Consider the following 27,085-nt stretch of genomic DNA (forward strand, 5'->3'; position numbering starts at 1 on the left):
AAAGTTTTAAACATATTTATGCAATTTGTAATTTATCACCTACATTTTTTGGCACTCTGCATCTTTAGCCATGTTAGTTTTCTACAGCTGACCATTTTTTGACAAGAAATGGTTAAAGGTCTGGCCCCTGTACATTTTTGCTCACAGCTTTTTCCTTCTTATCCCTGTGAGTTTTCATGGTGCAGATGCCTATAAACTTGTGGTTGGGGTACTTCAGCATGCAGCTAGCCCTACAGAAAAGAAGTGAGAGTAAAATTAGACATGAGATTAAAATTAAGGCAGCGTGGATTACAATGACTTACCAAGTTCTACTTTTGATACCAGCTTTATATTGACTTGAGGTTGAAATTTAGCCACAGTAGCTTGCACAAAATCTGCTTAAATATTCCTGAATTCTATTGGCTAAATCCACAAAGAGCAGCAAATCTCTGGTCACAACCTATACACACAGAATACTATATATACTGCAGCTCACTATACAAATGATTGTGACTTATTTCTAAGTAATTTTTCCTCCGCACTGCACTGCTACATCCCATCTACTGGCTTCCCCACCTGCCAAATTCCACTTTAACCTTCAGATGAGAGGGTGGAGTGATAAGTTATCAGCAAAAGTAAGCAAGCCTGGTTAGAAAGGTGCATCCATAAATTGACCCGGTGCAACACACAGTAACAGATTTTTTGCTATTAAATGCTAAGAAACAAAACTAACAAACAATTTTATGGAAAAACCAGTTAAACCTGAAGATACAGCAAGGAAAGGTGGGCTCAAAAGGAGAAAAAGATGCCAGGAAAATAAAAAACTGTGGAAAAATAGAAACAAGCTCTGACCCTAGAACACCAAATGGAATACAGCACGTGTGCATGCTGAAAATTAAACTGAATGAGGGGTATCTCCAGCTGTGTTCTAATGTATTTACAGCAAATACAAACACGAGCACCAGGCACAAATGGGGAAATGGGAAAATAAGAAAATAAACGGAGGAAATGAGGAACACAGAGATGGTGGTGGGGAGGGAGAGGGAGAGGGAAGGTCATTTTGTACCAGGAAATGATGGTGCGATAACAGAGAAAAAGGGAGGACAGGAAAAAACAAGAAAGGAATGAGAGGCTACCGGGAACAGATACAGTAACTGTTTGTGAGCAAAACCTGAACGAGTTACAGTGTTTATTTAGTAAGAGATGCACTGACTAAAAAAAAATCGGTGGCACCAAAATTAAGACCTCCAATGGTGTTTCTTATTTTACGTGATACACAGTGTACTGTGGTGAATGCTCTTATTAAACATGGCTACATTTTTAATTCATGAGGTCAGCCTATGCACCAGTAGTCCCTGTGAGCCAAAAGCACAGACTTCAGACGGCTCTAATAACTCTGTTTCAGACTGGCTTTTCTAATCTTGGATTTGTATGATGTCATTGAGAGGGGTAACCCCCATAATGGTCATCTACGGCTCACCCACCTGATGTTCAAATAAACAATTTAAGAGCAGTGGCCAACCAGAGGAACGTTTGGTCAGTGGGACGAGGAAAAGGAGCAAAGATGTCCCAGTGTAAGAAAAAGAAGGATTAGTTTGAAGTGTGAATTATGCAAAGCTGCTAGATTCAAAATACTGTGGAGGAAGCTGATTGGCTGAATATTATTGATTATTTTTGAGGACAGAAAGCGATTACACCTCCTCCTGTTGAGCTTTTTGTACATTTTATACATATATTTTATCATCATCATGGGAAGTCGCCAGCAGGCTAGGCCTCTTGCAGCATAACTAAGGGAGGATTCGGGGTCACCTGATCCAGCCCTAACTATAAGCTTTATCAAAAAGGAAAGTTTGAAGCCTAATCCTAAAAGTAGAGATAGTGTCTGTGCTGAATCCAAACTGGGAGCCACAGAAGAGGGGCCTGAAAGCTGAAGGCTCTGCCTCCCATTCTACTGTTAAATAGGGCTGCCACAAACGATTATTTTGATAGTCGACTAGTCACCGATTATTTATGCGATTAGTCGACTAATCAGATCATCATCCATTGGACGTAAAACTACAGCTTATTGCACCAGCAGCATCTGCTCTTATATAACTATCATTAGCTTACAGCTTTAAGCTTTTAAGGTGCTAACTAAAAATAAAGACAAGATGATAGTTTATTAAATTTTAATGAAATCTGCAGATTGTTTTGGTGAAGTTTAATAAACTCCTTGCTATCTAAAATATAACAGGACACCGGAGTATATTCTGGAGCATCTCACACTTCTGATAATCAGCTGTCTGCTTGACGTTTATTCAGCTGTGTAAAAACTTTAATCTCAGCCAAACCGATTTACTCAGGAACAAATAAAATACTGAAAAAAGTCAAACAATAACATTTTTAATTTATCTAAGTGACTCATATATCATGTTTAACCTCAGTAGCGAAAGACGGCAGTGGGTTTGAAAACAATTTGCCGGGAGTCCGGTGTTCTCACGGTGCTAGTGACCTAGCTCCGGCTAGCTATCGAGCTAGTGGGTAACAGACGTCTCCGAAAACGTCGGAGCGCTTTTGAAAATATGTGGTGTCTTGATAAACTGAGCAGATATTTGAGGTTTACACAGCTACATTCTCGCCTGAAAATATGTTAAACGTTTATTTTGTGACCCAGAAAGAATAATAAGAGTAATATTAAAACTAACTAGCTGCCGCCATTGTTGGAAACTGAGCAGGGCTGTGCTATGAATTCTGGGACACAGCTTCTTCTTCTTCGGGGTTTAATGGCAGCTGGCATCCTTGTACATGCAGTGCTGCCATCTTCTGTTTCAGTCCGTTATTACACTCTTAAATCCTGCTTCTTATTCTTGCGTCTTTTGGGATCTTACAAAGCTTCAAACGACGCGTCGACTATTAAATCAGTCGTCGACGATTTTGATAGTCGACGTAATCGTGACTAGTCGACTAATCGTGGCAGCCCTACTGTTAAATACCACAAGTAAGCCTGCGGTCTGAGAGTGAAGTGCTCTAATGGAGTCATATGGTGCTATAGATCATTAAGATAAAATGGGGCCTGATTTTTCAAGACCTTGTATGTGAGGAGCAGGATTATAAATTCACTTCTGGATTTAACAGGGAGCCAATGAAGGGAAGCCAGTATAGGAGAAATCTGCTCTCTCTTTCTAGTCCCTGTCAGGACTTTTCTGCAGCATTTTAACTGAAGGCTTTTCAGGAAGTTTTTAGGACATCCTGATAATAATCAATTACAGTAGTCCAGCCTGGAAGTAATAAATGCACATACTTTTCCAACATCACACTGAGACAGGACCTTTAGAGATATTGTGCAAGTGCAAGAAAGCAGTCCTACATGTTTGTTTAATATGTGGATTTAGGGACATAGAATAACTCCAAGATTCCCCACAGTGTTACCTTAGGCCAAAGTAATGCCATCCAGATAAATATTTGTTTAGACTCCATATTTCTAAGTTTTTAAGGCCGAGTACAATAACCTCAGTTATATCTCAATTTAGAAGCAGGAAATTAGACGTCATCCAGGTTTTAAGTCTTTATAAAGTTATTACTAGTTGATTTATATCATCTGGCTTCACTCTCAGATAAAGTTGGGTGTCATCTGCATAGCAGTGGAAATGTATGCTTTGCCTTCTAATGATACTATTTAAGGGAAGCATGTATAATGTAAAAAGTAAAGTCTCTTGAGGGAATGGGGTTTGGTGCAAAAAGAAATATAAGCTAAAAGAGCAGCTTTGAATTTTAGTTCTAGATTTCATTAACTTCAGCAGATATAAATGCTTGGTCTGATCAAGGCAAACTACTGAATTAGTTTGCAATACACTTTGCAAAGAAGAAGCACGGTGAAATATCTCTTAACCCTAACCTGCATCTTTTTATGGTTACAGAGAATGATAGTTGTTGAGTTGGAATTTGAAATGGTAAAATTATAGGTAACAATGACATAAACCAGAAGAGAACAAATGCAGAGATGACCGGTCAGGAGAGGGGAGGCAAGAAAACAGAGCAGAACAGGATGGAGGTGAAAGCGAGCAGATAAAGGTGGCAGTGAGACTCAGTCTAGAGGCAGAGATTAAACTGCACGGGAGCTAAACGGAGCTGAGATAAGGAGCAGGGCAGTGAGCGGGCAGGCAGAACATTTAGAGAGTCAGAGGATGGGAGGCAGAGGCTTCAGGGTAAAAAAAAAGTCTCATTGAGAGAGAAAGAGAATAAAAGAAGCTGTGGAAAGTGGAATGCATGATTAAAAAGACAGTTCCTGGATTTCCACAAGCATAAATAAAAGAGATAATGCATGACTGGTTTTGTTGCAGTCACAAGCCCTCAGCGTGGATACTATCTGCCCTTAATAACAGGCTCGGCTTTTCATTTCAGGGTTCCCGCCAGTTCAGCAGAAGGACTTGCTCCCTCATACATTATTAATACTGCAATGCAACTTGTTGACTCGCACTAAGGGGCCCCGTGGCATGCTGATGGACCGCTCTGCAGACAAAACTATATCAACAGCATCATCATTATGAGCACCATTGGACAAGCAACCAGCTCTGATTGGATTATTTCCCCCTGTCATGTGGCCTGCAGGCCTCTGTCTGACAGGCCGAGCTCAACTTGGTTAAGCTAACAGGCTAATCTAATGCTGCTGTAGTCACACACACACACAGATGCCTCGAGGTCGGCTGTGTGTCACTCTCTTCGTCTCCAGACCACGAAACAATTAGTTGTCAAGCCCCAAGGTTCCAAGCCGGAGCATACCGGGAAGTGGCGGGCCTGGGGTTGCCTTCTGATTGGATGCCCCTGGAGATGAGGTGAATGGCAGCTGGCAACAAGCGCGAGCCAGACAGCCAGGCTCAGTCGCGCAGTATTTGAGGGACAATACAGCGCTGGCAGAGGCAGCCCGCTCACTTTCATGTGGGATGTGTGTTTGCGTATGACAGCATGTGCGTTTGTGCTATTTCAGACTGGCTTACTTTGAGCAGTTCTTTGGGAAAATCCTGGCCATCGTTCAGTCCTTCCAGGTTGCCAATGAATTGTGTGCATGACATCCTCTTGCCAATGTTCTGGAAAAAACAATAGACATTTAATATTTATTATTTCATGCTAACACACATTCCTTACCTCTTTATTTCACACAAAGTGCCTTCAACTTAATTAATGTCAATTTTTATTGTAAGTGTCCCTCTGACTATGAAAAGTTATGGAGAAGCTGTCAATGCAAAAAGCATTAAATCACTGGTCAGGTGTCAAAATTATTAACGCTGCTGAGTTAGTGTTTGATGAGATAGCTTCTCATTTAAATGGTTACTTTTTAGATACTTTTCAGGCAAAGTCTCTCTGACAGTTCAGTGAATAGACCGTATTTATAGTCGTGGCCAGAGTCTTACATCCGCTCATTCTCGGGTTTAAATAATTTCTTTTGTTTCTTTCGCTCAGGGTGAAATGGTTGTACATTATACATGTTTAATGAGTTTAAAAAAAACAAGATGCACAAGTATAAACTTATTTTGTAATTTCTCTAACCCATACAGGCTCAAATATATACATACATCCCCACTAATATTTAATTAGATGTCCCCTAATTTTTTGGCCACATGCTCGTGGTAGCCACCAATGAGCCTCAGGCATAATACTGGCTGGATATGTGTCCACTCTTCTTGGCAGACATGGTAGAGTTTGTTTAATTTGGTTGGTTGGTCAGGGTGTCACACAAAACTAGCTTTTAATCATAATCCACAGGTTTTCACTACGTTCAAGGTCCACAATCTTTGTCTTGTCTGATGATAAAGCTTTTCTCCAGAAGGCATCTGGCTTGTCCATGTGGGAAGATGTAAATTCCAGTCACTTGAAGGTGTTGAAGTTTTACATCACTTCACAGTCCATGGGGATGTAAAACTGGCTTTACTGTGGACAGTGATTAAGCCTTGGTGGTTACTGAACTCAGCAAAGTGGTGACGCGTCCTAATAACCTGTACTTAGAAACAATAATGTGAATTGATGCTCTTGGAATCTGCAGACATTTGGGAACATCTCCCAGAGACCTTCCCAACTCTGTGGTTCTCCTTATTAGTTCTCTGGACTTTCCCATTCTTTTGAGTGTTGGTTGATCCAGTGAGTGCTCTCAAACAAATCCTTTTTATTCCAGTAAAAAGAAACTACCAGTTGTAGTCAATCATGATCACTAATGAGAAGTTAACAGGCCTCGGGCTTGTCAGGTTAAAAGACATTTATAGAACCGTCATCATCATTTATTCAAAGATTTAAGTGAGTGTGTACTTCTGACTCTATGTTGATTTGGAAAAATCCAAAATAAATTAAAACTTGTGCACCCGACCTGCCAATCAAAACCAAATCCAATTATAATCACTATTAGAGGGTATTTATAGAAAAGAACCGCCAATATTAACAGGTAGAGTCGCAAAAGAGTTAACAGTTAAATTTGTTAAAATATGTAGAGACTCCGCTCCCTGATCCTGTCACCTCGCAGCCACTTTAATTAATCATTCATCCACTGAGCTGCACTATCACACAGAAGAGCCACCAATGGCCCAGATTTCCAAAGGAAGGCTCTGATTATAAAAGCAGCAGATTAATGATGGAGAAAGGAGCTCAGCAGGCAGACCTGCAGACCCAGATGAGATGGTGATCAAACCGAGTCTTATACTAAAAAAAAAAAAACTCCGCACAGCTAATCCAAAGGGCCTCTGAGGAGAACGCAGCTCTTAAACAGCTCTCTTTCTTTGTTTATCATGTGAGCACCTACACACTTGCTGCACACTTCCAGCTTCACTGAAACACACTCGAGCATTATACCTACCTGACCATGCAGATCAGTGTTAAGCAGCATCAGGGCACAGGTGAGAGTGTGAACTGCATCTAAAACGTGGAAACACTGCGTTAGCTTTCTCTGCAAAATGACTCATCTGCGATTATGAAACTAGTTTTACTGGGAACTTGCATAAATACAAGTGCATCCTTCTAATGTGGTTTTAAGGCGAACAATACTGCTTTCATATATGCTGTTAATTTTTACTAGCCTGCCACTGCAGTCATTACACAAAACAAACACCACAGGTACTACAGTTAGTCCTGTTTATGTAGTAATCATTAACTGAATAAATGCATATTAATTTACCAGCTGCTGTGAGAAATGAAATGATCTTACTTGGTTATTACACCTGCTAAATTACCTTAAAAGGACCCATTATGCTATTGATCTACTGATTTCTTCTCATTTATTTATGCTGCGACTATTTAAATCTATAGGAAGCAAAAACAAACAACAACCCATAGACACATATATACATAAATAAATTTATATCAGCATTCACCTTCTGATGGTATCACTTTTGGGTTGCAGTCCAAGTAACGCCTGGAAAAGTGTGACAGCACCCTCTCCCTCTCCTGCGTCTCCCCCATCAGCGCAAACTGCCTGAGGAAAGTCCTGCAGCACAAACACAAAGTCAGCAGATGGTTGCTAAACACCAAAATGGTTACAGATGACCTGTTTTAAACTGTTTTACCATTAAAGTGCAGTAAAATAACAGATGTAGTGTTACATTACTATTAAATTTATTAGACTCTTTTTTTTTTTTTTTTTTTTTTAAACACGATAGTTGTACTTCTAGCTTTAGTGTTTCCATGAAAAAAACAACATTGCAGGGAAAAACAAAGTCATTTAAAGCTTCATCATTGTTTTCAGCAACTGAAGGTACTAATTCAAGCATGAAGTAAAATAAGATTAAATATAATTGGATTTTTTATATTTTAAGTATTTTCTTTTAAACCGTAGTCATCTCATGTATTTTTGGAGTCTAATTTTAGACTTTTGTTGTCCTTTATTAGAAGTGTTGAAATTAAATAATCAAATTCTTTTTTCTTTTGTTTTTAAATCGGATGCTTTATGTTCCTGAAATTCATCATTTTCATGTTCCACCACATCACCAAAATATATTAACACATGAAAATGCTGGAATGACTGAGTCACATGCTTCTGAAGTAGATTTTGTCCTTTTGAACATTTTAATTCATTTTCTCTGATTGAAAATGATTGGTGAGTTTATTTTCTCTTACTTCATGTTTCTGAATGTTTATTACGTACTTCCTGTTTTAATTTGATAGTGTGTGTCTGCTGTGCCTTTACTGTAGTTTTACTTCCTGTTTGTCATTTGATGACCTTCGCCTGTGCCACAGTTTTTCCCAGCTGTGTTCACTTACCAGATTACCCTGTGTGTGTGTGTGTGTGTGTGTGTATCATAGAGTTGTCTTCATTTAGTTGTAATGTCTGTTAACCTGTGCTGGTATCGTGTCTGTTGGATTTGGTTCAAGTTTTGCCTGCAGACTCTTCAGTGAACTTTGGATAATCTATAATCAAAGGCTTTTTCTTACGCAGCCTGTCTTTGTGTTTGTATCCTGAAAGCCAAACATACAATGACGCCACACTCTCACTCAAGAAACAGAAAAATGTTCTTTAATTACATTTTTGAAATCTTAGTGTAAAATCCTCTTACATTTACTTAAATACAAAGTACAAAGTCATGTGACAATTTAAAAACTGACTTAAAATAATCCTAATGTCTTTTTTAAGTTTAAAAAATACCATACATACTTTCATATGTTCATAATATTTCCAAGAGATTTAACACCAGGATGTTCTTGCTTTTAATGTTTCAATTAAGATATTAGTCCCTGAGCCTGGAAATTATGTTTTATTGCAGGTCTGACATATTTAATATGCTTTTGTTTGTCTTGAATCAAACATTGCCTTAATATTTCAGGCAATCCAGATAGGTTAAATGAATGAGTCATTTCTGGCACATAAATTGTTATTATTGTGCCGTGTTGGGAGCAGCTAGTTATCTCCCATCATGCCTTGGGGATATGTGTGGCTGTTTAAGATGTTTATTGTTTATGGTTACATGACTCTAACTGTTCTTGTTGATGCTGCAGAATAAATTCAGCGACAGTTATTGTTGATGGAAAGAATGTAGTACCATGAGTGAGCTCAGGCGACCCTCTGAAGCACAGTGTAGTATAGCTTCAGTAAGTTCAATAAAGAGCTCCCCCTATCTGTTTGGAGTAGAACAACAGGCTCAATCTCTGTGTGGCTTCTCTGTTGTTAAGACTTCTCAGTTTGCCACATTTCTTATGCCAATTATTATTATGCAGATTAATTAAAGCAACACTATGTAAAACATTGAACTTCCTTAAAACAGGGGTGTTGAAAGATTAGAAGCTTAAATGTTAAAGAGTTAAAGTCCCAGCTTTTGTATATGTAATGTACAAGGAGTTTGTACAGAGAGTAATCTGTTTGACTTTTTTCTTGAATGGAACATTTTTACACAGTAAAAATGTTACACTGATTTTAAATCCTGTAGATTATTACTTTTTCTTGAGCAAAGTTCATAAAGAAAAAAAAACAACAAAAAACCTCACAGTATTGGTTGTTTTTCAGTTTATGCCCAGAATGAATAAATCTAATAAATAAAGATAACAAACATAAACCTCTTTAACAGCGTGCATGTTTATGCTGTCAATAGTCTTTCACTGCAATTTCACAGCTGGCCTCTAGAGAGCAGTGTTTACCAGAGGAGGGCAACCACAAAAGAAAACAAAGACATCAAATGTGCGTTTTTCTCTCTAACTGGGATCAGCATCACAGAGAGAGAAGAGGTTTACACCAATAATCAAATGCTTTGTTGATTTTAGGGGAACTCTTGGCCATTTTTCAGTAATCTAACATCAGGCGTCTCTGTCAAAGTAAAAACTGGTTTAATAACTGTGATTTCTTACCGCAGCGCCTGGTCCAGAGTGAGGCCTGTGAAATTGAAGAAACTCAAATACTCTTCTGCAACCATGCGACTGAAGTCATTGCTGCAAATAAGCAAACAGAGACACAGTAGAATTATACGCAGGTTTATTAGGAGAGAAAATAACCGCGGGAAGAAGCAAAGAAACTACAGCGATCATTAAAACTCAGAGTGTCAGTCAAACACTCGGATGGCAGCTTTCTCAGCTCGGTGAATGGGCTCAGTTTGGGCTGTCAGTCAGTCGGCGTGCACTGGCACAGTCAGATTGAGATGCAGACCGGAGGCCAGAAACACAGAGAAGAAAAAGGGAGGAGATTCCCAGGGTGCAGCTGTCAGAAGACGAGAAAACCCTTTAATCCCAAATTCTTTCTCATCAGCACGAGCAAAGCAGCTGACAGACTGACGGGCTGATCGAGCAGCGGAGGAATGCAGATCTGCTGTAACACGGCGCTTTTTAAAGGGGAGCAGAGTAATAAATGTGCAGGAAACTGAATTTACATGGGTCACAGTTTAATGGCTTTCATTAAATAAAAATAAGATGCTGCAGGAAGGAGATTTTTACATTCATCTTACAGTATGATGACACGCAGTAACCTCTTATTGTTATTTTTGATTTTTTAGTGGCAGTAGTAATACTGTAGAGGTTGATTTTGTTGAATTATTATTAATAATTCATGATGCATATGAATATAACATAAATGCTTGGTGCATTGCATTGAACTATCTTAATTAAACTACAATGGATTAGTTTGATTGCCTTGCAGCCCAACCTTGGCCTCCAATCATGTTTGACCAGGGTATGTATGCCTTCTTCCATCTCAGGATCACTAAAATTAGACACATCCTGTCTTAGAATGATGCTGAAAAACTAGTTTATGCACTTATTACTTCTTGGCTGGACTACTGTAATTAAACATCATCATCATTATTATTAGTTTGTACTAAGAGCTCCATAAGAAGCCTTTTAGTTGATCCAAAGTGCTGCAGGTGAAGGCTGATAGAGCCTTGTGGCTGAATGCAGCAGCTTACTTCTTGCTGAGGTGACGCGCTACATCCGACTTCCTGAAGCCGTCCAAGTTGAAGAGACGTTTGGCCAGGCGTTTGGCCGCTGCCACATCGGCACGATGGCTGCCGTTGGTCAGGGTGTCACTGCTGCCCAGGCCCAGCCTGTCGCTGAGGTCCTGGTCCAGCTCGGAGTCGGTCGCTAGACGGGCCTTCTCCCTGCTAAGGGGTAAGATGGGAAGGTGGTGGTGTAAGACAAAGTGGAAAGAGTTATTAAAATCAGGTGCTGAGAAGGAAATAAAGAACATTATGGTTAACAGAAATGGTGAATAATTCAAAGGGACAGTGCAAAAAAGGATAAAAGGGGGAACAAAGAATGACGCTGATATAATAAACCCCATAAATCCAGTTTATCAATAATTTAATGATATTAATGTTTCCTGTGTAAGTAAAGAAAACGAGACCAGATAAAAGAGAGATGAAAACAGCGAGCCTGATCGGGGAAAAGCAGCAAAAAAAATGTAAAAATGTGAAATAAAATAAGAGTAAAGACACGTGATGAATCCTGAATGTGCTGGAAACAACCGAATAAACAAGCTGAGCATCACATACATCAGAACATATGCAGATCTTTAATTTTATATTCAAACACAGCATGCCGTATGATTATGTAGTTTATTAACTGCATTCAGAATCTCCTCTTTTGCCAGCTTTCCCACTTTTGTTATCACATCCTAATTAAGCCCCTTCAAAGCATTAGCCAGTTCAGAAGTGTGAAACTTATTACATCTGAATTATTCCTGTGATAATAATTTAAGCATGTTATGTCACACTGAGCTAAAAGAGAACTACTTTTCCATCCTCTGCTTAAAGATGAATGAGGTCTCTGAGTTCACTTGCCGAAAACTCAACATGACTTTGGCTTTTTTGTTTTTTGTCTGTGCCATCTAGAGCTGCGTGGCCATTCTGGTCACGCCAGAGAAAACAAAGACAGTCCAGCAGCCCAGAGATGTAATCCAAAAAGAAAGAAAGAAAGAACGAAAACACTTCCTGAATAAGGCGAGCTCTCACTTGGATCTCTCGGCATGAGGAGCGAGCCAAGAAAACCCACAGGCTTCGCTTCGCTCATTCACACATTCTCATACTGTACATGAGTCAGGCAAATCACACCAGAGCAAACAGGGATTAAAAACAGAAAGCCACAAGGGTTCAAAGGTCAACTGTGGTTTCACAAAGCACACAGAGGATCAGCCGGTAAAATGTTTACTGAGACTGAGTCTGAGGTCCTTGTGTTAGCATGCTAATTTGCAGTAAACACAGTGCAGTTTGGCAGATGGGCGCCTTTATTTTGAAAATATTTTTATTTTGAGTTTTAAAAAAAACAAGATAATGGAGAAGTGTGCATTTTTACTAGATTGTGATCCAAGATGAAAGTGGAAGGATGACTACAAGTGGGAGGAGTGAATGCCTTATTATTTCATTACTTTTAAAATAGAAAGAATTTCCCAAATCTGGAATAAAGTGTGTCTTTTATTATTATTTATCATTACCTCTATTTTAACAGGAAGTCCAACTGAGATCTCTTTTACATTAAAGACCTAACCAAGATAGGAGCCATAAAAGCTGAAACGTCTAAAAAATGCTACAAATACAACATAAAATATTTAAATTATTTCATGTTCGAAGTGCAACCGCTCAGAGGAGCGTAGCTGGTAACTGTTGGTACTGGAAAGAGAATAAATGGGTTTATAGAGGAAAATATACCATTTGTGTTTTCTTTGAGCGGTCAGTGATGACCAGTCCACCAGATCTCTTGTTGTTTTGTAAATTCTACAGCAATGGAGTCAATAGATGTTGAGAAAATGAACAGAATCAGCCCATCGCCGTAGAAAAATGTGAAGTAGTGGCTGAAAAGTAACCCCATCTGTGGTCATAACTCAAACTTGGATCTCTGATGTGCTCTGCTCCGACCTCTAAATGTGGACAAGAATCAGTGCATATGAGGGCAGACAGGGACGGGGTCATAAAAATCACAAGAATGATCAATAGATTTGTGACACTGTGTTGGATAAAATACAGAGTGAATCTAACCCTAATGGAAAAAAAGAAACTAGGCCACCATCTCCCAGCAAAACTGATTTTTTTACTGTTTAATTTTCCATCTGTTAACTGCAGAAATTTGTGCACCAATGCTTCAAACAGATACTCTGATGTGGCCTGCTGGTACAGGCTGCCAGAGGAAAAGTCGGGGGGTCTCTTAAATAATATGAGTTCAACAGCTGTTAAGACAATCCACTAAAATCCAAAACATGTCAGCCTGCTGCTAGCTTTAGATACAAGGTCAGGGGATCAACAGGAATCGTGGGCATTCACGACCCGGGACCATGAATGTCCCAGAAGATGCTGAAATAGTAAAAGAAGTGATGACCTGCTGGTGGTGCTAGAGCTGAGGAAGAGTGAAGTCCTCTCTCACTAGACTTCAGACTCCACGATGTCTGAAGTGCATGTATCCACAAAACATCGAGTAATTTATGGGAAAGTTTAAATAAAAATCCAAACGTGAACCCAACAACTCAAAATCCCTACAAGAAATGGATATTACAATCTAAACCGATTTTTTTAAAAGCTCATTTAAAGCTAATTTACCAAACAAATAAGGATATTTCTTTATTTGATTGCAGCTATTTTTAATTTTTAAAAAGTCTATTTTGTATTTGTGTTAACTACAATGTTTTTTTTTCACAGCTAGATTTAGTTAACTATAATACCTTAGTCCACACCACATTTTCATATAACAGTCTCTTCACAAGGCACCAACATATTTTCATCAATACCAAAAACATCAACCGAGGTTTTAACCTCAGGAATGTCTACACCCATAAACATCCGATAAAAAGTGCAAATGTGAACCCAACAATTGAGCAACTGAAGCAAAAGTGGAAAGAAATATGTATTTTTTAACTGAAAGTTAATTAACATTTAGTTTAGATTTATTTAAACAATTAAATAAGAATGAAGTTCACTAACGGCTGAATAGATGTTTTTAAAACAAGATGCAGTGTTCTAATACTTTTTATGGCACATATAAGTAAGCCTCTCCCTGGGCCTTCAGCTTTCTTCCTGTTAAAACTGAGTTTTTTGTTTCCACTGTGCTGATATAACATCTGGGAGTCGTGACTGTTCAAAGCCTGATGGTAATGGATGTCTGGAACTTTATAGCCCTCCATGCCAGAAATTTACAATGACATAAAGTTCTGAACCATCCCGCGATCAGCCGTCATCACTAACTTGAAATTAAAAGTCCAAAGCGAAGGAAAAAGTTGGGCAAACGTCTCGATGTTCACGAGAGCTACATGGGCAGTCAGACAATTTTCCCAGAATTACTGTTATCTGCATATCTGCACGTCTGTTCCACAAACATGATATTCAAATGTTCACATATACACGACAGACAGGTGAGACAGGTTCCTGGGTGTTGACCTACCTGTGGCAAGACCGCCTATTTTCTAAGTACCTCTCCTCCCCGGCTGCAGACGAGCCCTGACAACAGAAGACGGCCGGCGTCCTCGCTGGCGTCACATGGCCGGCGCCTCTCCTCTGACCGCTCGCCCGACTGAACCTTCTTCTCCCCCTCGCCTCGTACCCTGAACGCATCGCCGTGCACTTGGCAGGCCTAATGTAGGAGAACACCTGCACTCTCTCCCAGGAGGCCAGCAGGCTTTGACGCTCCTCTCCCGGGTTTCGAGGCTGACTGAGACTTCATGGGTGCCTCCTTTCTTTCCGTCCACTTTCTCACTCTCCCCCTGTGTTTGCTGTCATTTGATCCTCTCAGCAAGCCTCCTCTCTCCCCCCCAAAGTAAAAGAGCTGTTTGTCCTGCAATGCCTCTCGGACTCTATCTTTTCCCCTCTGAGTCTGTTTGCTGTTGTTTCTCTTCCCTCTTTTCACTCCTCCCTCTCCCTTTCTCCCTCCCTGTTCCACTGTGTAAACTCTCACTGTCCCCTACTGACCTTGGATTCAAAGCATGGCATGAGACTTGGCTTGTCTTTTCCCTAAAAAAAAAAAATCACCCTCCTGCATTCATTCCTCTCTCCGTCTACACGCATCTCCAATTACACGCACTTGGCATGTCCATCCTTTGAGTGTTGTTCAAATTGTAGTTTACCTTGTTTGTGATGTAAGCTTTTTTTTCACACACCTACACAGAACACCAAAAGTGTGAAGTGTCAGGTTTAAACTGCTGGGTGTGTGTGCCCAAACGGTTTGCTCTGCTGCCTCGGGCAAAGAAAAGGTGGCCTTTTGTCTACATCTGTTTACAGCATACGCTTCATCTGGGCCTGCAGGAGTGTTCATAATTATGAGATTACGCCAGCACTGTAGCTTAGGCTCTGCCACCTGTTAGCATTGTCCCATCGAGAGCCAGCACAATGCCGAGAGGGCCTGAGAGAATTCCCAGTGTCAACCTCTGCTTTAACGGTGTCCACGGATAATTGAACCCCCTCTCAGTCCACTGGGCAGCTCGACACAATGAGCCACTGTCTAATGGTACAGAGCATCTGAAAAGGGTGATGTGAGGGAAGGAGGAAGAGGAGGAGTAGGAGGAGAGGGAGGAGGGGAGCGAAATTCCAACTTTTATCAAAGTATGGACAAGCCTTCAGGGATATTTGCCTGGCCGTCTCACTCCTGGATTCCACAGCTTCAGGCCAGCAAGAGTGCGATAAGATCAGCACTTAGCAAACATTTGCCTTCACTGTTTAGTTCATCAGGAAAAAATCTGAAACTAAAGTACGAGTTCAGGTTTACAAAATGAGACAAAATGAAGCTGCTTTGTTTTGTAAGATTTTGACTATGAATCCGCTGAAACTTGAGACCGATTCCTTCCTTGGACACACAAACACACTAAAACACACACTGTGATCGGGCTGCAAGTCACACACCTGCAACATATTACGCTCACTCTTTCCAAACAGCACTCGGCAGGAAGACTGCTGTCCTCTTACGCCATCTTGTGGCGAAAGCAGCAGCAGTGCGCTCACTCCACCTCTGCAGTGCTGTCACACTAAGTTAGGGTGACATTCACAAAGCAGTCACACATAAGCAGAGTTGGAGACACCGAAAAGCAGAAACAGGTGGAATCTGTCACATATACCGGCATGTGCGTGTCAGGGCTATCTGCATTCAGATAAACACTCTGCAGAGAGACAAAATGAAGTCTTTGGGACAGTCAAGGTGAGTCTCTCGCTGCTGCAGCCGCCATCTGCTGTGCATCACACATCCGTGCATGCACTTCACGCACACACAAACCCAAAGAAAAGGGTGCATGTGCATGCACAAACACACGCACAGACAGATGGATACACCCATACACGGCTGGCAGACAGCAGAGGGACCACAGGCGGCCTTCTAACGACCTTCACTTTAGCCTACTCGACTCTCCAGAATAGCACTGCTGCAGTGCTCTGTGCAGGGAGACAGACAGAGGCAGAGACGCTCGTTAGTCTGGAACCTGACAACAGTCCATTAACAGGGCTCTGACCTCAGATAGGAGACAATCAACGCTGCATTAGAACTGAATCTACTTCAGAAACTCTGTGATTTAAAACTCCATTCAGAGAGAACAACTCTGACTTTTCATCCACATAAGACAACAGTGGCGGATGATCGCAGAATCATTTCCATGGTAAAGAGAAACCCCTTCACAGCAGCCAACCAAGTGAATAATACTCTCCAGGTGGTAGGCATATCAATATCCAAGTCTACCATGAAGAGAAGACTACATGAAAGTAAATACAGAAGGTTCACTGTAAGGTGCAAGCCACCCATAAACCTCAAGAATAGAAAGGCTAGATGGGACTTCGCTTAAAAAAAAAAAAAACATCTAAAAAAAAGTTCTGGAGAAACATTCTCTGTACAAATGAAACCAAGATCAACCTCTACCAGAGTGATGGTAAGAAAAAAGTATGAAGAAAGTGTGGAACAGCTCGTGATCCAAAGGATACCACATCATCTGTAAAACATGGCAGACACACAGTGTGATGGCTTGGGTGTGCATGGCTGCCAGCGGCACTGGGACACTAGTGTTTACTGGTGATTCGACACAGGACAGAAACAGCTGAATGAATTCTGAGGTGTTCAGAGACTTAATGTCTACTCAAAGCTAAAAGCAGTCAAATGGATTGAGAGGCGTTTCATAATACAGATGGACAATGACCCAAAACATACAGCTAAAGCAACCCAGGAGTTTATTTAAGCAAAGAAGTGGAACATTCTTACATGGCCAAGTCGGACACCTGATATATATATATATATATATATATATATATATATATATTAGGGGTGCAACGATACACAAAATTCACGGTTCGGTTCGATACTTTGGTGTCACGGTTCGATATTTTTTCGATACAAAAAAAATGTTCATGCCTTCTTAATTTGTCATTTATTAAAATTATAAATATATATTTTAACTCAAAAGTACAGTTTTTAAATTTAACCCTAACCCTTGTGCGTGTTTTTTATTTTGACAGCGAATGCGCACCTGCGGACCACTTATGTGCAGCCCTGGTTATTTAGCTCGTCATATTGCAGCCACAGAAATTCTTTTGTCCATGAAACCATAAAGCTGCACTTTCTTTTTGCCTTATAGTCTGATTTGTCATAACTTCTCCGTTTTGTGGTAAGCTTTTCTTTGGCTGTCACTTCTTCACCCTGACCTGTCTTATTTGGCTCAGCAGAACTGAAATGCTTTTACACACTCACTCACATAAGCTCAGCGATTCTCTGCGCGATCAACCTCTCACATGTTTAAGCTGCGGGAGATTTCACTTGTCATGTTTGCATAGTAAGCTAACGATTAATAAGACGATGTCAGAGGAATTGGTGCACAAATTATCATCACTCACAGATCAGTGCTGTCGCTCTCTATACACAGTTCGCACGATTGCAAAGTGAAAGCAAAAAAACAAGCGCAAATTCAAACGCGATTTCAATATGTCACATATTGACAGTGGCTCACCGATGCCAATGACATAATTACCCAGCTACATTTCCGAAAGAATGCAAAAGCATTGACATATATTTTTCTTCCTACAATAGCCCGACTGGAAAAATCGCTAGCTCCGGGACGTCGGGCTAGCGATATTGCAAGCCCTGTATCTGATTGAGGAATCACTCATCTTTGGAAAAGAGAGTTTATTACAGAGAAATGTCTCTTTCCAAAATAAAAGCTATACTATCCGCTTCTTCTGGGCTATATTCTCAGCAGCATAAGGAGAATCATGTGCTAACAGCTGTCTAAATGACTCGGCTAAAGTTAGTAGCATGCTTGTTGTTTTTGTCTTTGCACTAGGATGATGTCGGCGTAAATGTGCAGTCATATTCGTTGTGTTCCCACTAGTGCTTTCAGGTTAATCTCGTTGAAATGACCTTAACGCCACAACACGGCAAATCTCCGTTAACGAGCTACCGCCGATCGCCCCGTGCATGGGGCTAGACGGCCAACAGGTTAACGAGCTAACTGTGCTAGCACACTAGTTCCCACCCATGTAATTGAGAATTGTGTGGCACATCCAACATACTGTTTTACTTTAGTCCATGACTCGCTTACCTTCAGGGTCATACGCCACATGAAAACCAAAATAATTCCAAACACCACATCTGAATGAGGGTGGGGGAGGTGCCCTGCGCTCTTCCTTCTGACGATGCTGTCTGTGTTGAGCGCTCAGTGGATCTGCGCTCGACAGTGCAGCCTAGGCGGAGTAGTCGAACGCAGATTCACTGAGCGCTCAACACAGACAGCATCGTCAGAAGGAAAGTTGATAAAATAAATTACAAATGTTGTATTGTTCGATACATATGCGTACCGAACCGAAAGCACTGTATCAAACGGTTCAATATCGATACGAATATCGTTGCACCCCTAATATATATATATATATATATATATATATATATATATATATATATATATATATATAAAAACGCATTTTATATTTATGATATTTTATGTTTCATATCTGTGGCACATCACACACCATCTAAGGTTACTATAACTGTCATTTTATTGTGTGACAATAAAGGTTCTTGATTTTGAACTTCCAGACATGTGAAGTGCATGTTAGAAATGTAAATGTCTGCTATAACCTGACAGCCCCCTCTTAAACTCAGTGTGATGTCCTATTGTGCCGATGTGCGAATGAGCTGCTCAGCTAATAGTGTGGTGTGTTGACCTTTTACTTTTATGTGAACTATTTCCTGCTGTGTGATACAAGTTTTACAAAAACTGTAAAATATCTGGATCTGATTCTCCTGAAATAATCTGAATCTGTCCGTGTGGGAAAACAGCTTATGACCGTTGGAACATCTCCTTCCAAAAACCCAGATTAATCTCCTGCTGGAGCAGCCTCCCCTGCCTTCTGGTTTCAGGCTCTCTGCCAGATCCTGGCTTCAGGGACTTTCTGCCGTTCAGCCACAGGAGCGTTAGTGAGGTCCGGCACTGATGTTGGCTCATAATGCCAGGCTGGGTGGCAGGTCGGGGTTCGACTCAGTGAAAAAGTCAACTTTAAGCATATTAGACGGACCTGGATTTGTTTGTTGTGTGTTGTAGAATTAGTATTTAAAGGGAAAAGGATTCAGAAATACAAAAGATAAGGTCCTGTTTACATACTGTAGCTTTGCCTGTCCAGAGAGGTTTATATGATTATTATTTCTCAAGTGTAGTATATATATATATATATGCTCTGCATAATGTCATAGAAAGAGGGATCCCTCCCTGATACAGTAAGTTGGCTTATAAGAAGATGGAAAGAACGCTACAACAGCTTATTTCAGGTAGAAGATGAACTGATGGGCTGTACTAAGCCCACTATATGATAAATTAGGCTTTGAACTACAAAGTTGATGCAGCAGAGTGAAAGAATTAAGATACAGAGATGCAATGGAGCACTTTTAGTATCACTATGCTGACATATTAACTCTATTTGCACTTGTTACATGTTGTGCGGGCGGATCGTAAGTGGACACTGGAGACACGTCAACGTTTACAGCTGTGTGTCCAAGGAGTCTCCTTGTGTTCAGATTTCATTACGGTATGTGTCACTTCTTCTCATAAAAAAATGGCCTTCGACCGGCGAATTTATCGCCAGTCAAGAGCGAGAGCTAAATTTAAAGCTTTTGCTCATGTTGACATTGGAAGGTGAGGTCATTTCAGAGAAGCAAAAAGGAGCACGAACAGATGAAAATCGGCCCCCACACCCTGTGACGATGGTGTATTTTCCCCTTACGGCTCCTTCAGGACACATTGACCTTAACATGTGAAATAGATCCTTCCCCCTTTTCATCAGACCCTGATCTCAAAGAGAAACGGCGATAAGCCTAATCGTTATCAAGTTTCTGTTCTCTGTTTGTGGGTTTGTGACGTGCTCTGTTAGTCAGAATAAGGTTGATGTTTTGGGGGATTGTATTTCCCGCTCTTCTGATGTGTTTTACATGTGTTTCCTGGAAATCAGCTGATAATAATGGCAGTGAAGACAAGTTTGGATGATTATTTCCTGAGTAGTAACGGCCTGGAGCACAGTAGCAGTGCAGGAGAAAATGAAAGGGGTTTTCTGTAACCACTGGCACTGTTTGAATGACCGGTTCTTAAACAGCACTTTTCTCCTCTACTTGAGCACCAAAGCACTTTATACTTCATGCCTCATTTACCTACTCACACACATTGATACAAACACTTTTTCTGCATCTAAGTGTTTTATATCTAACATTCATGCATCAGGAGCAACTGTGTTTGGTATCTTCCCCAAGGATCATTTGGTATGAAGACTGGAGCGATCGAACCACCAAACCTGCTCTACCTCCTGAGCCACAGCCCCCAGCTGTACTTTTTATACTCTGATGAAGCGTTAGACCCAGTGAGGCGGTGGCATCTTGTTGTGAAGCTGTTTTCTGTAGTTTAGAGTAATTTTCTCCCTAGTTTGGTTTAATCAATAGCTTTTTTTGCACCTCTCCTCCTCTTAAGATCCCATTGAAAGTGATGCAGAATTTTTCAGAATCCTCCCCCAGATTTTTATACGTAAATAACATCTCAGACTCACCAAAAATACTAATCAGTGAACTTTCCACCTGACAGGCGATCTCACCTGGGTAAGGAGAAGGAGGGGTTGCTGTACCAGCTGCTCCCCAGCTGTGAACGCTCCTGCCCTCTGGGCGGGGTATCATCTGATCCGCTGCTCAGCCTCTCGCTGGAGGGAGCTCGGGTGGCGTCCGAGTCCCCCGTCACAGTAAAGATAGAGTCAGACAGACTGGGCCTCTCATCGTGCGCCAGCGGGGCGAAGCTGAGCTGGACGATCTGCCTGGCGCTCTGGCACACGGGGCCGTGGATAGCGGGTGTTAGTGTGGGCAGGTCAAAGGTCAGGACAGTGTGGGTGCTGGAGGTGAGCAGCTCCTCGCTGTCCAGGCTGTTGTACGACGTCCCTTTGGCTCGGTGCGACTCCATGATGCTCTCAAAGTGGCGGCTGAAGGTGTCCTCTGTGGCGAGGCGGGGTCCGGATACCAAGATGGGGGATTTCAAGGCTGGATGGTGGTTGTCGAAAAAGGTTTCCACTGGTCTGAACAGACAGGATAGAAAATAAAGAAAAAGAGACTTTTGATAAGATTTTTTTTTTCTTTTGCCAGAACGTAATTTACTGAACTGTTTAAAGGTGTGACTTTTACTTCCTGATTATGACCAACTTGAAAAGTAGGTTAGGGATGAGATCCCTACATTTAGGTCAGGGGAACATCCCGCATCACCAGAATTCTCCTGTTTGTGTTTACAGCTTCACACGAGGCGTCTGCTCACCTCTTCAGAAGGTGTCCAAACACCTCAGGCTCCTCCTCAGCTGCACACTGCTGCTTCCTGCTGTCTCCCTGCATCCTCACACTTGCCCAGCTCACCATTTCTTCCTCTTCTTCCTCTTCCTCCTCATCGTCTTCTCCTTCTTCCTCCACAGCTCTTCCTTCCCTCATCGCCTCCTCCTCCCCATCTGTTCTCCCATAAGCCAGCCCTCCCAGAGGGCTGCTGCCCGTCCCTGAGGTTCCCTGCACGCTGCGGTTGCTCCCAAATGCAGAGTCGGCGTCTTCCTGCTCGGCCAGCAGCACCTCGTCTATGTCCGTCTCACGGTAGCATCGAAGCGGGACAGCGTCCAGGTCAGTTTCTGAATACTTGAGTGTCCTGCGAATGATGCCCGTTTTGGGCGATGTTCCTATGACGGCTGGGGGAGGGGTCACCAGCTCTACCTCCACGTGCTGCACCTCGTGGTTGGCTGAAAGCAGAGGCAGGGAGGATGGCGGAGTAGGGGTGGGAGACTCACTGGAGTTACCACTAGGAGGAGCTGTGGAGGTTCCCTCTGGAGAATCTGCAGAGGAAGAAAATCAATTATGATCACTTAAAAGGCATATGTGGTTTCTGAGGACAATGTAGAGGTGATTAGCAGTGTGCCACTCCCCTGCTTACAAAGACTGGGTCATATAGAAGTCTATGGAAAAACAGCCCAGAAGCGCCTTTATTTGCGACCTCAGTAACACTTTCCTCATAAGTTTAAAGCCTTAATCGTTATGACTGAATGAATTTTTATGACTGCAATGACCAAAAGTCTGTTCTTCCCCTTTTCAATATATAACATCAGAACATTTACAGCATCAAATTTGTATTCTATTACTGTCAATTTATATACCTTTGATTGATCAAGTTACATGTTAAATTGATGATCCATCCATCCACTTATCCCTTTCAGGGTCACGGGGGGCACTGGAGCCTATCCCAGCTGTTATAGGGCGAGAGGCAGGGTACACCCTGGACAGGTCGCCAGTCTGGCAGGGCTATAGGGCTACTAGCTCTTAGCATAGCTTTGCAGCTGATCATATGTCTGAAGCAAGCTATTTTTGCTCCTCCCCCTTTAAGACCATCCTTCGTTTAAGCAAGCTTTCTTCTGATTGGTTCCCCTTTGTAAATGGTAGGGAGTAGAACACTGCCTTCTTGCATCGTGCTGCCAAACACCGTTTTCTCAAATTGTGAATGTTATGGTTTACTTTGCAAGTTCGGTAAAAAATTTTTTTTTTTTTTTACTTTTTTCAAATATTTCTATGATGATAACAATAAATAAAATTCACAGATATCCTTGTTGAAACTAAAATGTTTACAATAAATGGGAGAATTATATTAGGAAGCGCCCTGATTTTATTTTCCTTAGTTAAACAGAAAAGCTTTTGTGAAGAAATCCCTGCTGCTGTTCCTGTATCAGCTGACACATCACACCTGAGTATGTTTCCCTGAGCGACAAACTGCGACATTGAAAGCAGTACTGCTACTTCACTAGCTTCTCTATCTCTGTGTGAAATGTTCCCATGAGAGGAAGGAAGAACATGAAGGCAGAACGTGCAGAAACTCAATATAAGTAAGACAGAAATGCTCTCACGTTTCTCCCCCCTGCCAGCAGCCTCCTCAGCAGGGGTCCCGAATAAAAACTCCCACTTAGCACGAGCGATCTTCTGACAGTGCAGCGAGGGCACGGGCGCTGCACATCCACTGTCCGTCTGCAAGAGACACACACTAGCTTAGAGGCTAACTCTGCAGTGCAGCATTAATGGGCAGGAGGGGAAAAGGTGGTTAGCATACAGTCAAAAATCCAAGTATGCCTTCCTTCCTTCTTTTTTGTTATCAGCAGAACCCACCTGTATTCCTGAGGTGGCAGCCCCGGTCTCATTGCTCTGGTGACTGGACTGGCTGGACTCTGGGGACACACAGTCCCTGTCTCCCAAGCTCCCCGTCACCCCGCTGGAGCTCCGTGAAGACGACCCTCCCATAACGCCATTCTGCTCCCCCTCAGGAGGCTCTTCGGCCCTTCGAGAACGAGGCTGCAGTGCTGCACCGTATCCCTCCCTCTCGTTACCTTGCTCTTCCTCATCACAGCCCTCATCCTCCTCTCCAGAGTCCAGCACCACAGGACCCAGAAGAAGGATCTCCCTCCTCCTCTGCTCAGCCCGCTTCTGCTGTGCTGTCGGGCTGAGAGGCCTGCGGCGCTGCCTGGATTGTTGATCAGATGTTTGGACCCTTTTAGACTGTAATACGGGGTCGGGGCTTGGCTTGGGGCTGTTTTCCACGCCATTCCCCCACTCCTGCCTGGAAGTCCAGCTGACCGGCGCCTCCTCAACACTTTGATTGATAAAGAGTCTGCGAGCGAGCTCTGTGCAGTCCCCTTTCTCAAAACAGCTTGGATCTCCTCTCCTGTCCAGGCCTGGGGACCAGGAGTCTCCAGTGTACTGTGGCGGCTGACGGCGATGCAGGGTGGGGGTATCTGGCGGTCGGAGCTCAGCTTGGAATAGCCTCGGGTCCCTAATGGGTGAGCTGAGCTCTGTGGGAGGATGAGAGGGACGAAGGACACGTGAAGGAAGGGCGGGGGAATTCTGAGTGGCTGATAAGATGGAGCTCTGCTGCATTGTGTCATGATTAGTGTGACAGTTTGTCTCTTGTGATCGTGAGTTTTCAGGCTGGTGTGAGTCTGTGTTGTCGGTTGCTGGCGTGTGTTGTTGGTCGTTTAAAGGGATGTTCATTCTGAGCGTTTGCTTAAACTGTTGTGCATTTGGAGCGGGTTCTCCAGAGTTTGAGCTGCTTGTGAGCTCTCCTAAAGGATTGTGCAACGAGGACCTCCTCGCCTCTGTGAGAACTGAAGATGCTTTGGTGGCCTCTTCAGGACTGTGAGCTGGAGAGGAAGATTTGCTGTTGCTTAACTGGTTCAAACCGTCGACTCCATTATTGCCAAGTTGGAGGATTGCGCCCTGCGGTGAAGTGCTCATATTGCAGGTCCTCTTAATGTGTCTGTTGACAGCTGGACTTCCAGTCAGAAGAGGGCTTTGGGGCTCAGGGGGCCCAGATCTCTCAAGCGAGGACTGCTTGGACTGCGAGGATAGCTGGTCTGAGGCTGGGCTCCAAGGCAGCCCACATGGAGCCAGATCTTTGGGGTTTACGCTGATGTTCTGACGCTGAACGGGAGATCCAGCCCAGGACTGACAGCGCGGTTGTTGGTAGTAGCATGAAGCTGAGGTGTGCTCAAGTGCGTGGGCCAGTTTAATCCTCAATAAGGGGGATCCAAACTCCTCTACAGCCCTCTTGGTAGCTGCCCTGCCGATGGGGTCAAAGTGTGGCTTGCAAAGGCCGGGGGAGAACGTCTGCTGGTGACTTCCTGGACTCTGGAAAGTCAGCTTGGGACTGGAGCTGCACGATGAATCGGGACTCCCAAACCAAACTGGGTCGCTGAGGCGTTTTCGAAAGCTGGAAGACGTGGACCATTCCTCTTTGGCTCGTCTCTCGCACACAGAGTTGCGTGGACTCTCCACTTTCTTCACATTTGACTTCTCGACGTAACTGAAGGTGACCACACTCCGCTTCCCGTCGCTGACTTCCTCTTCATTAAGTCTCTTGCGAATAGGAGGGGTGTGAGGGACACTGACTTTTCCCGAAGAGGTCGCTGGTGAAGAGTGCAGGGGTGAGCTCCAACGCTTGCTGATCGTAGGTGAGCTGCTGGTTTGCTGGAGCTGAAAGCTAACGGTGTTTCGAGAGGGAGACTGGCCGTGCGTGCAGTCCTGAGCCAGGTGGCGAGCCGTGGAGGCTTTGCTGACGATCTGGCGTGTCGTCTGGCTCCTTAGCTGAGAGAGGAGCTCCGCGGGACTGTCCTGAACCGAATGCCCCTGAGCAATCCCTTCTTCACTCTCCCTCTTTCCTCCATTCTGATCTGGGGCAGACCTCACTTCCACATACAGATGAAGGACTTTTCCAGACTGGGACATGACCTCCTCTCAGCACGTAATGAGGACACAGAAACAGAAATGGAGCAGAGAAAGAGGCAGACAGGGTGGAAAGAGGGCTCTTCTTTGCTCTTTTTCTCTGTTTTTGTCAGTTTGGATGTTGTTTTCCTGCTGGTGGTGGGTGTCAGTTTATTTTTAGACGGTCTTTCTTCTCCCTCCTGTGTGCACAGCAGAGACACACAGGCTGAACGGCCAGAGGACAAACATGCCCGCGCGACGACTCCAGCAGCTCCCTATTCTTCATACCTGTGAATGAAAGAGAGGAGCTGTTGTTATCTTTATGCATCCTCAGATGACTCCCGATACACACTGGATGATTCAGTATTTACGATGCCCAAAGGGACCAAGCATCAGCTTACTCTCTGGAAACCTACTCACACGTTTCGGAAGTCTCAATTTGTCAGCTGTGTTCGATGCTTTCTGTAACCGCCATCTAGACACAGTTCACTCCTAAACTGTGTCAGCTATTTCTGTCATTATTCATGTAAACACTGGAGCAAGTATAATGAGTATCTTCCATGAGTGCCCTGTTTTCTCTACAAATTCCCACGATATTGTGCCTCTCCTGTGTTAATGGTGGCCAGCTTTTTCCCCTCCTGCTTCCAGTGTGATTTCATCCACGTTTTAATTTGCTGCTTCTTTCTGAACATTTTTTTTTCATTCCCAATTATTTTAAAAACTATATGTTAAAACACTGAATGACCTAAAAGAGACTCTTCAAAGTCAGTGATGTTATGTGGTGCAATTACAGAGTTAGGTCCAGAAGTTTAAGACAACAAAATGAAACAAATTCCATCTTTTTTTTTTTCGTGGAGTTTGAAAGAGTTAAGATGTGACTGAAGTACAGACTTTGAACTTTGATTCAAGGGTTTTAATAAAAACATTGTAGCTATACAAAGTACCCAATTTACAGAGGCTCTAAAGTAACTGGGGAAAATAAGTCTAGAACCAATGGAGAACACCAGCTGCTGCATATCTTCCTTTGAGACTAAAGCCACCTTCAGCTGCTGATTGTTTGTGGGTCTCTATACTTTCTTGGCCATCTTAGGTTGTTTATGCAGTTTGGTTTGGGTCATTATCCATTTGCACTGTGAAGCTCTGTCCTTCAGCATTCATCCTGCTGCTGTTTCTATCAGCAGTCACGTCATCAATAAACAGTAGTGACCTGCTTCCACTGGCAGCCATACATGCCCATGGCATATAACTGTCACAATCAATCAATATGAAGCAACAACTCTGAGTAAAATGAAACAAATATGAAAAACTATAACAAATTAAATGTTTATTAATTAATAATTAACCATTAAGGAAAATGTGCCTGTAAACAGACAATTTGATCAGATTCAATTCATTGTAACATTTTACACTGTAGTTAAAATGTTGCAAAACAAAACTACATGGAAAATGTATGTATGCATTTTGTTTCAGTTTAATGAGTCTGTCTGTGGCTCTCTTTGGT

The 27,085-nt window shown here is 42.5% G+C and overlaps 1 protein-coding gene across 3 annotated transcripts in view; it reads right to left on the reverse strand.

Moving 5' to 3' along the window:
* The window catches only part of LOC146627117 (uncharacterized), an 86,845-nt gene that overhangs the window by 46,111 nt on the left and 13,649 nt on the right, over nt 1-27,085 (reverse strand). For 2 of the 3 annotated variants that reach the window (XM_085361619.1, XM_085361621.1), the window contains exons 2-10: nt 23,497-25,872; nt 23,241-23,358; nt 21,626-22,181; nt 20,925-21,392; nt 10,818-11,012; nt 9,772-9,852; nt 7,311-7,423; nt 6,797-6,855; nt 4,953-5,042 (exon numbers count right to left, since the gene is read on the reverse strand). In XM_085361619.1, the coding sequence (XP_085217745.1) occupies nt 4,953-5,042; nt 6,797-6,855; nt 7,311-7,423; nt 9,772-9,852; nt 10,818-11,012; nt 20,925-21,392; nt 21,626-22,181; nt 23,241-23,358; nt 23,497-25,608 (3,792 nt within the window). In that variant the 5' untranslated portion in view covers nt 25,609-25,872. The remainder of the gene's footprint in view (nt 1-4,952; nt 5,043-6,796; nt 6,856-7,310; nt 7,424-9,771; nt 9,853-10,817; nt 11,013-20,924; nt 21,393-21,625; nt 22,182-23,240; nt 23,359-23,496; nt 25,873-27,085) is intronic. The other variant, XM_085361622.1, reaches the window with a different exon arrangement.

The sequence above is a fragment of the Diplotaxodon limnothrissa genome, linkage group LG8 (assembly GCF_057381915.1).
Source record: "Diplotaxodon limnothrissa isolate DT_005_m linkage group LG8, D_limnothrissa_male_GT1.1, whole genome shotgun sequence".
NCBI lineage: Eukaryota > Metazoa > Chordata > Actinopteri > Cichliformes > Cichlidae > Diplotaxodon > Diplotaxodon limnothrissa.